At 40.4% G+C, this 11916-nt stretch overlaps 1 protein-coding gene across 1 annotated transcript in view; it reads right to left on the reverse strand.

Annotated features, from left to right (window-relative positions):
- Window positions 1–8231, reverse strand: part of LOC117464691 (ankyrin-3-like) — a 118795-nt gene extending 110564 nt beyond the window's left edge. The window contains 1 exon segment of the mRNA XM_034107264.2: window positions 7473–8231. Within this exon segment, the coding sequence (XP_033963155.1) occupies window positions 7473–7589 (117 nt within the window). The 5' untranslated portion in view covers window positions 7590–8231.
- Between the last annotated feature and the right edge of the window lie 3685 nt (window positions 8232–11916).

Here is an 11916-nt window from a genome sequence, read left to right on the forward strand (position 1 = left end):
ATACTGCCTGTGCTGCAGCACCTCTTTTCACCCTCTGTCTGAAACCAGAGCCCAGTCTGCTCCGATTGGTTAGCTGGCCGGCTCTGTTGTGATTGGTCAACTGCTTAGAGACGGCTAAGCTTTAGTATGTTGTCCTTTGCAGACCATTTACATGCACACAAACCTATATTACACACTACAGGAAAGGGAAAACCCCAAATAGCATAATAGGGCCCCTTTAAAGCATTATTTGTTAAATTGTTCTGAAAGATATCAAATAATGTTTGATCTAAAAGGTTTATTCAGTGACCACAAATCAAGCGCTCACTGATCAGTAACTTAACATATTTCTTGATATATATTTGTTCCTGATCTTTGTAATTATTTACTCAGATCACCCCAATACATTGCCTCAAATTTCATATGTTGAACACAATTTAAAAATCACCTGACCCCCTATGTCCCCACCAAAAAGTGGCGCCCTTGCTTGTTCTCTGTTTTAAAAGGTATCTTGAAAGGAACACATGACGCGTTCTTCTGATGACAGAAATAGGTTTCCTCAGCTTGTGATGAGTGTTTCAGCTCCTTTTCTGTAAGTGGCAACACAAACTGCCACAATGGAGAGGATGAAGGAGAGGGTTTCATGTTGACAAGTCGCTGATGACTTTCTTTTATAGGACTTTTATCGAGTCAGTTCTCACATTTGCTTTCATCTGTCAACATGCTCTACTCGACGTCAAACAGAACGACGTGGTGGTAAACGTCTGCAGCTATATCATTGTTACTGTGACATTTATTTCTTTGTGATTTTATATTTCTACACACAATTGATATTACTGCTGCACAACCATTGACCTTTTGCAGGTAAAGTGATTGATTGAATGTTAGAAGAGTGGAGTAGAAGCAGGAGGCATTCAAGCTCAACCTTATTTCCATCATCAACTAATCTGCTGAGTATTTTCTCTAGCAATCAATCAGTTGGGTACTGAAATGTGAAGAACTTGCTGAGAAAGAAACAAGGATCTTAAGCATGCTTTCTTGAAGCATTAATTTGAACAATGAAGTGATCATCACAATATCTGCAGATCCATTTCCCCTCTACTAATCAACTTAACATTTCAGCTGTAAATATAGTACAGCATCAATGCTAAAGCTAACCTGCTTAATCAATGCATATATTGTAATTGTATTACATCGCATAACAAAAAGAACATTACATTATGACTTTGTACTGTACTGTTTGAGGCAGTGTTGCATAAAAAGTTATATGGAAACAATAGGCTGTACATTTCAAGGACAACCCCTTTTAATCACAATAAAAGTAGACTGAATTATTTTGAATATGAATTGATAGGAATAAACACAAACAAGAAGTATAAGGAGTGAATATTTAAATGGGGGTGGTGGCATATAGGGGACAAGGAGATGTAGAGCAGCAAGAACAAATGGCTTCCACATATGAATCTTGGCTTAAATAAGTGTCAAGGGATTAAAGTACAATGCCTGGTCACAAGGGACCTGTGTGTGTGTGTGTGTGTGTGTGTGTGTGTGTGTGTGTGTGTGTGTGTGTGTGTGTGTGTGTGTGTGTGTGTGTGTGTGTGTGTGTGTGTGTGTGTGTGTGTGTGTGTGTGTGTGTGTGTGTGTGTGTCCTGCTTCCTCCCCCCCAGTCCCAGAAGCAGAAGTGTGGCAGAACAATAAAGCCTTCTGCCAGCTGACAGAGATGCAGGGAGGGGGGCATTGAGAGAGAGAAAGATAAAGAGAGATGGGGGGGTGGGGGGTGGCAGAGTGGAGGCTTTAGATAAAATAAAGAAGCAGCCAAAATTGAGTCCATCTTAAAGATACACCACAGAAGAAGCAACATTTCCATCCCCCCCTCGCTCCAATATAGCGGACATCTAAGTCATCCCTGTATCAGATTTTTGACTTCCTACGAAGTGTTGACGCAGTTAAAATCTTCAAAATGGATAATGTAATCTTCTTTTTAACAACTACATCTTTTTCTCATTTGGTTGAAATTGCTTTTTCCTCAGCGCTCCGAGCGCTCTGTGAATCTGTAGGAAGACAGAGTGCAGCTGAGGCTGATGGGAATGTCATTACATTTGGTCATAAGTGATAAATTAAAATGATGTGTATGGCAAACTATCCAAGTTTTGCATCTGGAAGCTTTTTCCTAGACTTTAATCACGTTGAATCTCCTTTGTGTTCCATTATCGGCATCTGCGTAATGCTTTATATATCATTTAGGTAGATGTAACATTTAGGGCCATCCCCTTCTTCCTTTAATTCATCTGCATTATTGAACTTAAACTCATTTGTATTTTATATACATAAATACAAATCTTATTAGGAGTTTGCGTCTATGTGTATGGACGTGTGAGTTCATTTAGACAAAGGACACAGTAGAGGTGAGGGAAAGCCGCCATCGATTGCTCCAGAGTCTGAGTCACACCATCACTTAAAGCATGATATCGAAAATGAGAAAGGAAGAAATCTGGAGGAAGGGAAACAATGCCAACAATTCTGACTGAGTGTTTGCATTACACTTCTTTGCCTTGAAGACCATTTGGTTACACACGCTGACTTGGTTCTGTTGCCAATGTTGACTCCCCGCTGACGGGAATATTACCCTCCTCTACTCCCTTATGAAAGGTCAGCACACAGATGGCTTTTTGTACAAATATCCATATTGGTGTGAGAGTTTTCAAAATGAATAATGCTTAAATTCAGCAGGAGATGCCCGAAACACTGAATATTAAAGACTGACATTTGCTGTTTTATCTCACAGACAGTCTACCGATAGAGTACAAGCGAGTTAGTGCACCAGCTAATCAATCTGAAAAGCAGGACAGACTGCAGTGCTACAGGAGATGTAGAAAAAGATACAGCAGAGCTTGCAGTTCAATAGTCAGCTAAATGTTTGTTTGAAGCATGCAGCTAATAGCTCTAATGGTAGCTGTTGCTGCTGTATTTGTCTCAGTAGGCTACTCTTAATGTATGGACTTTGTTTCTCAGTTTCCAATAATAAGCATAACACAAACCATACTGAGAATAGCACTGGTAACTTGAATGCATTTGTAATCAATACAAAACAAAAAGGTACAAATTAAAGTTATGATATTACATGTAGTGTGTTTATCATTTAAAAAGGTATAGGGCCTACATGCAACTTAAGAACACAACTGCTAACAAACTAACTATTTACAAACAACTTTTTATTAGGGGACTTTAGTCATTTGTTTCCCTGCACAGCCTGTACAGCCGGTAGACATGCTAGCAGATTAGCTCGCTAGCTATAGTGCTAGCTGCTAGGTTGACCAAAAGCTCACATGACCGCCCACATTTGTTTTTATGTATGGGTTAAACCAACAGGATCAATTGTGTGAATACGACAACTGTATACGTATTGTAAGATTTCATATTGTTACTTTTTTAAAGCAAGCCAGGCCAAGCTGTTTGCAAATGCCTTAAGTATTTAGGCTAAGCTATGCTAACATATCCTGGCTCTCGTATATTTTTGAAAAAGTAAAACAAATCTATATTTCCCAGATTTCTTTAGGACACAAAGAGGGAGTAGAGAGAGCTGAGAGATAAAGGAGGGAGTGTCTAGCGTATTATCTGTTCAATCATTGTCTGAGAGGGGGACAAAAAGCCAAGAAACAGTATAATAGGCAGAGTGAGTTGAGCTAAGGCAATACTAAGAAAGGTATTGAGGTGACGTGATCCGAGGATGGAGAGGATATTTTTTGCACTGTGATGCCAAGAATTGTCCCCTGGCAGACAGCGTTATAGATTTACCTTGAGTGAGCCCAAGATAGCTGATACCCTGCCTAAAACATTACGCTACAAACTGAGAAACTGCTGATGTCACCCAATACAGACTATAGTAGGCTACAGCAACACGTTTCCTTCACCTGTTGCCTTAATAGAGAAACCGTCTGTTATCACACCGGCTCAAACTCAGCCTCAAGGTCAAACCTCCCTCTTCCATTCTCTTAGCATTCAAGCTATTCAGATTCCTCAATGTAAGAATTTAAAAAGAGTGCAGCCTTGAATTCCTCTCAGTGTTTTATGAAGCAACATAGTCTCACGGCATTTCTATTGATTGGTGTTCACCAACACGATTTTCGCATTTTTTTCTTGTCACACAGAACGATTTTAAAAGCAATGTAAATAATAACAAATTAGAAGGAAAAAGAGATTTAACAAAATACAGATGTTAGTATTCTGAGACAGAACGATTTTAGAAGCAATGTATTCATATTGGTAGTATGTGTCGTGCTTGCACCAAATAATAACAAGTTGGAAGGAAAAAAAGATTATAAAAAATACAGATTTAGTATTCTGAGGCTCTGAGCCCCATTTATTTTCCTGGCGGATGGCAAAAAAACTCGAACATTATACTATTTAAAATAAAAGGGTTAGGTTAGATATTGAGTAAGAAAATGTTTTTATGAACCACACAGCTTCCGGTCTTCCAAGACCCGACTGGACAAAAAGACGTGGTGCAGGCACGAAACATACTACCAATAGAAATACATTGCTTTTAAAATCGTTCTGTGTGACACGAAAAAAATGCGAAAATCGTGTTGGTGAACACGAATCAATAGATTAAATTCATTTCGTGACTATAACACGAAATGTCGTGAGACTGGGTTGGATGAAGGCACGTCATTATGCAGCATATCTATTACACAACCCACATGCTGAGGAGGATCAAAGCATTCAAATCGATGCCTGTGTAAGAGCATCTAATGTAATTTACAAGATTGGTAGAAACCATGCCAAAACAGGAATGGGATTAATTACAAATCCATTATCGTTTCCTTGTCCCTAAAGAAAATACTTCTTCGACAATCACTTATATAATATCTAAACATCACTTAAAAACTGGTAAAGGGGAGACTGTTCTCACCACAGAAACAACACAACTGTAAATTGTTTGTTAAAATGTACCTGACAAGGGCATATTATAATCTTAATCTCTATGCAGCAATGGCAAAATGACATTATTATATTGCTGGTTGGGAGAACCAAGTTTTGGAAAGCCATCAACAAGAAAAATGCATGTAAAAAGTGGAAGTAGTCACCACAACGTTAACAATGGGTTTGTGGTCTATGGTTTTGAAGCCTTGATTTTGCACTTTTGACATCACTATCTTGTTTTTTTGGAACCAGAAGTGACAGAAAAAAGGGTGGGGCAACGTTTTTGGGTGAGAAAATTGCTTAAATGTTCTTGCCTAAAGAAAATGAGAAAATAATTAAACTTCTTAAACAAAAGCTGGGACAACACCCAAACTGGACAACAGTGTTTGGGGACCTGTCAATCACAAGGGAACCAGGCATTACATTACATGTCATGTCATTTGTTAGACGCTTTTATCCAAAGCGACTTATTAAGTACTGTGGACAATCCCCACAGGAGCAATTTGGGTTGAAGTGTCTTGCCCAGGGACACAACGACATGCTGACTGCAGTGGGACTCGAACTTGCCGCCCAAAAGGCAAAAAAGCTAACGATTGTCCGTTTGACTCTAAATGGGATCATCACTTACAAAAAATACTGAATTGAAGACTGGCAGTCAAGATCATATATCTATTAGTAAATTGTTTGCGGAGGTAATACATTACTAGACTTACAAGAGTCATAATTACTACAAATGTGTCACTTGAACATAAACATGTTTTATAGCATTTGTTGAGTAAGCATTATGCTTGCTTTAACGTTAGCCTCAGTAGCTGTTGTAACAGATGTTACACATGCATATGCCACTTACATTACTTGTCAAACGCCCCCACCAAAGTATCTAGGATTTACACCAACGATATTAGGGAACCTGATCAAGTGAATGAGGCAAACTGTAAACTCTGGGTGTGACGCAGCATTGGGTGGAAACCTGCATCCCCCTAGAAATAGCTCTACCGGAGAGGCTGGTCAGATAGCCAAGGATAGTAATCAAAGTATTCACTCTGAACATCATCAATATCTTTTCTTATAAGATGTTTGAGAGGGTTACACTCGTTTAATTTATTACATTTTTTAAGCAGTGGTACATTTTAAGAAAAAAATTAAATTCTCTTCCGGCTTCTCCAGCACTTAACTAGTACCACACAATCCTCTTGACTTGCTGTGACCACGAGAGGTGACCTCTATATCAATGTTGACCTTGATGCAAATGAGGTCACTGGTATTGACTGTTTGTGACAGGTGGCTAACCCCAGACTAATGATAGCCTGGGTTAGTCAGTATTCACACACACACAAACATATACAAATGCACACACACACAAATGTCAGCATGTACACACTCAAGCAAACATAGACAAGTTATTAAAACACTTTTTGAACTGTTTTGTCAAATTAAGTTGCATTGAGAAATAATATTGATTTCAAGTGTGACCTATTGATCATCTTATGCATGTTTGTGTTTGTGTGTGTCTTAACTTTGTCCTTGCACAATGACGCATGTGCACTCGCACACACAGATACACACAAATAACTCACACCTATCCGCAGGGCGTGACTGTTACATTCACACACGTTTTGCTTTACAATATCCTGAAAACACACTTTATCAGATGAAGGGGAGATTATGCAGGGGAGGTGGGATTTTAAAGTGTTGACATAAGGAAAACATTTCTCATACAAGAAAGTTAACATGGAGATGGAGAGGGGTGACTGAGGACAAGACACACACACACACACACACACACACACACACACACACACACACACACACACACACACACACACACACACACACACACACACACACACACACACACACACACACACACACACACACACACACACACACACACACACACACACACACACACACACACACACACACACACACACACACACACACACACACACACACACACACACACACACACACACACACACACACACACACACACACACACACACGCATCCTATCAAAGAGAGGTAAACCTGAACATATACGGTGGTTCTATTACAAAACAAAAAGTGTGTCAGAGTGATTAATGGATGCTTTATTATTTTTGGATAAAAAAAAAAAAACTAAAGACAACAATGATGTGAATCCAATGGAAACATTTTAGAACTCATCAGGGAACGGTCTCTTTCACATGTTAATAGCAACACCGCTGCCTAAAATACCAATCTGCCCTCCATAGCGTAATCCTGTTATCTTTTTCTTTTCTTCCCTGTCTGTGCGCTCTTCTCATCCATCTTTCTCTGTCTTTTTCACCCTCCCACCCCACCTCCCAGAATTCCCAATGGGACCACCCTCTTATCACACTGGGTGTGTATGTGCGTGTGTGTGTGTGTGTGTGTGTGTGTGTGTGTGTGTGTGTGTGTGTGTGTGTGTGAGTGAAGAGGCTGCATCATGACAAAAGAGACTCCACCAGACCAATGCGTCTCAAGCCTTTCTCTCTCTCCCCTGTGGCGGCTCTCATTCCTCCATTTCTTTCCTGTGTTCCCCAATGCCTCCTTCTCCTCTTTCTCTACCTTTTTCTTCAGCTCCCGGGAACGCTTCCTCGCTGCCTTCTTCTTCTCTTTCTCATCATCCACAGCGTTGATGTTCTCATCCGCCTTTTTCTTCAGCTGCGAGGCGGCATGCGCCATGCTGCTCCAGTGCAATTAATCCTCACAGGTGGAAGGAGGGATGAATGGATGGATGGAGCGTGGACCCAAAGTCTCCTCTTTAGCCTTTTCTTCCCAGCTCCTGGTTATCTTTGTGTTCCTCCTGTATCCTCAGCTGTGATTTTGTCAGGGAAGGAACCCGGCTCACAGGTGTGTGAGAGGGAAGGCTTTCCCTCTTCTCCTTTACAAGATTCCCCTCTTTCTTTTGTTCTGTTCTTCCCTCAGCAGCTATCCACTCTGCTCAGACGCAAAAGTCCAGTTCAGGGCAGGGCACAGACAGCACTCCTCAATCTCCAGCGCTGTGAAGGCTTCCACTTCTCAGCGCTCAAAGTGCAAAAACAAGTGCAAATGATAGAAAATACAAAACAACTATTTATTGATATGGTCCACAGCAAGTTGAGATGGTCCCTTTTGATTAAGAATAACGAATATGAAAACAGTGACAGGTAGAGTTCCAGGGTTGGAGGTCCAAGAAGGGGCTCAATATCCAGCCCCTATTCCAGCAGAGTGCTCTGTGTGATGGATAAATAGACTGCTGCCTGTTCCACTGGTTCCCACAGCCTGCTGCCTGCACCTGAGCCCTGAGCCATCCTCTATGTACACGCTCTGTCCGCGACGTCTCGCCGGGACATGTGAACATGAGGGGAATGACGGTGGAAAGGAGGTTGAGAAAGGAGGAGAAGGTGGGGGCGGATGAGGAGGAGGAGGAGGGGTGAGAAAGGAGGAGGCAGAGAGAGGTAGAGAGAGCAGCTGGGACAGCAGAAAAAAAAGGAGGGAGTAGGGATGAATACCTCTGCTTAGTACCAGCTGGCTTTGGCTGGGAGATGCAGAAAGAGAAAGGGAGGAAACACACACACACACACACACACACACACACACACACACACACACACACACACACACACACACACACACACACACACACACACACACACACACACACACACACACACACACACACACACGGTGTGGAGAGTGCAGTAAGTGTGCTGCCATGATGCTCTTGTTATAAAACTTATATTGCTCAGCCTCTTCCCTGCTTGATCACAAGTGTTCTTCTCAAAACAAGAGCTGACGAGGAATTCATCTCTCACAGATCTATAGTGTGTCATAAGAGTTTTATATATTGTGTAACTGTCTGAAGTGTGTATTGTAAAATGATACAGCCATTAATAACAATCAATAATCAGCATAGAGATCTGAAGCCTAATCATTAACTGGTAATATTGAAATAAACCCAGAAATATTGTCTACATATATTGGCTTTACATTGCTTTGTGTCAAATCTGCAAAGTGTATGTTTATGTCGGTCCAATTGTTTCCATTTCTTTATTGCCATCTTTATATCCTGTAAATTATATAATTGTAATGTATAAACTCCATTTTGCTGTTACATTGCCATAGTGTTGTCACGATACCAACATTTTGGTTTCGATACCGATACCAAGTCAAGAATTGCGATTCCGATTCTTTTTCGACACTTTTCTTAAAAAAAGGGAAACACGGAATATCGGCTTTAAAATTAGGAATAACAGATGATTTTAGCAGTCAGAACAACTAAAGCAGCAGTGTTACTAAGAACAGAAACACCAAAGAGTCACATCTAATATAAATATATATAAAAGCATTTATTTTAATTGTGTAGCAGTGAGTTTAACATTTTGGCAGCACTGTTGAGCATTTTGAAAATGTATTTTCATGCCTCTGTGCAAGGCTTAGTCTTTCTATCTTTATAGTCACTGGTGTAAAGTAACTAAGTTCATAAACTCAAGTACTACTTGGGTACAATTTTGAGATACTTGTACTTTATTTAAGTATTTCAATGTTTCTTTTGCTACTTTGTACTTCTAATCCACTACAGTTCAGAGGTACATGGTGTACTTTTACTCCACTGCATGTATTAGTGATGACTACTTTTACTGTCGCTACTTTAATACTTTTACTTGAGGAACATTTTGAATGCAGTACTTTTACTGTAACAGAGTATTCCTACACTCTGGTGCTTCTAGTACAAGACCTGAGTACTTCTACTTTTACTGTCGCTACTTTAACTATATTTTGATGATAATACTTTTGTACTTTCATTTGAGGAACATTTTGATTGCAGGATTGTTCCTACATTCTGGTACTTCTACTTTTACTCAAGTACAAGATATATACTTATACCACCTCCGTTTATAGCCTATGAAAAAAACTAATAGAAAACGAAGGCTAAAGCTACGTTAGCAGATAGTGATGCTAGTTTGCTCGTTAAATTTGCTCAACGATAATATTGCGACAGAAAAACGTTTCAGTGCACATCACGCTCTGCCGCTCCCACAGGGAGCTATGCTCTGAACACCTGAACTGCCCGTTCACAGACTTCTGGCGTCTTGTTTGTCAACAAGCCGAGGCGCAGCGGCAGTTGCACTCCCACTTGCAGCCATGCTTCTCGTTTTCTCACATGCTCTGGCAGCTAGCGCGTGGCCGTGTGCACGAGAGAGGGGAGGGACTTAGAACGTGCTTGAGAGGAGCGGGACTGCAGGCACGGCTGCAGTGCAGGGAGTGGAAGCAGAGCGCTGAACACACACGGCTCTTATTAAAACGGCGCTTTCTCACCGGAGTACTTTTCCCCGTCATTCTTAAAGTACCGATACTAATGAAACGGAGGAATCGTACCGTTTTTAACGGCAGGGTATCGCGGTACCTTTCAAGTATCGGTACACCGTGCAACACTACATTGCCATGAGACACACGTATGTTTAAGTGAACTGGATTAAAGTGAGCATTGCCTTGCTTTAAGGAGGCAAATGACTATTGACGGCTGATTGATTAAAAACAGTTGCAGTTAGTTAACTGGATGCGCGGGGCAGGAAGCAGCATACAGTGAATATGCAAATAGTTTAATTGAAAATGACTTGGGAAAACCTAAAACATAAAGAATGTTGTTACATGCAGGCTGCTGTGCACTTATGGATATAATATTAAGATTCTGATGCATTATTCATAATAAACCGATATACTCTGATATGCTACAATCATACCTTAAGGGGATGACATTATAATGTCTCTGCAATTAGCTACCTTAGGGGGGAGCTCCAGCCCTAAATTAATGAAAAATAAAAATCCAAAGTGTTGCCTAAGGTGACAAAAAACACATTGAAATATAACAAAGCATCATGAAATAATATCAGTGAACAATTTTAAATGGCAAGATGTTCTTAGAAGATCCTTACATTTTTCCTCGATGTAATTTACAGTTTTCAGTTTGTGTGTGCTTATCAATGCATCGCTGCATGTTTTTAATGTATCATTGTGTGTGTGTGTGTGTGTGTGTGTGTGTGTGTGTGTGTGTGTGTGTGTGTGTGTGTGTGTGTGTGTGTGTGTGTGTGTGTGTGTGTGATGAGTGCTGGTATGAGCTCATGTCGGTAGACTGCAGCCTTTGCATATTAACAACAACGGAGAGGGGATGGGAAATGTGACAGTACAGCAGGCTTGCTATTGGCTGTTTGGGATGTGAGAGGGCTGTAATTGGCTACCTGGAAAGGGAGGTCCCACCCTTAACCTCACAATAACAAAGAGAAGAGGAGAGGATGTGTCAACAACAAGCGTTTGATAGTAATTACATCTAGTATTATGGTATTTAAAGTGGTAAATATGGTAAGAAGAGCCTTCTGTTGGGCTTGGAGACGATTTATCACAGGAATAATATCACGGATGTGTGTGTAACCGTTAAGCATAACTGCCAAGCTGCTCTACAGCGTGGGGCCCAGATATTTCCCTCTGGGTGTGAGCCAAACAGTGAGTGAACATTTGGACATGACATTAACTGCAGTGTGTAGTGTAAACAACACTCTACATGTAATTGACCTGTACATGAACACCATGTTATTATCTCCTCTAAATAACACTCAAGCTAATCGCCCAAAAGATAATAGATGTATTACAATAAGTATAATCCGTTTCTAAGGTCAGTCGGTCCAACATTTTGTTCTCGACTGAAATATCTTGACAAGTCTTGGATGGATCCACAAGAAATGTTTTAAAGAGATTCATAGTCCCCAGAGCATGAACCCTTCTGACCTAATCCCCTGATTTTCCCTTTAGTGCGAACATTTTGTCTCAGCAACAACTGTTAGATATATTTCCATGACACATTCATGTCACTGTAAGGATGAATTGTAATATCTTTGGTGATTTATTAACTTTTACAGTTTAAATTGTCCAATACCTTTGAGCTGCAATAATTAAAAATCCCTTTCAGCACCAGGTTTATTTTGTGTTTATTGCAAATTATCTAAAGTTTGCCCGTTAGCACGTTATTCTAAGA

Source organism: Pseudochaenichthys georgianus, chromosome 19, assembly GCF_902827115.2.
Source record: "Pseudochaenichthys georgianus chromosome 19, fPseGeo1.2, whole genome shotgun sequence".
Taxonomy (NCBI): domain Eukaryota; kingdom Metazoa; phylum Chordata; class Actinopteri; order Perciformes; family Channichthyidae; genus Pseudochaenichthys; species Pseudochaenichthys georgianus.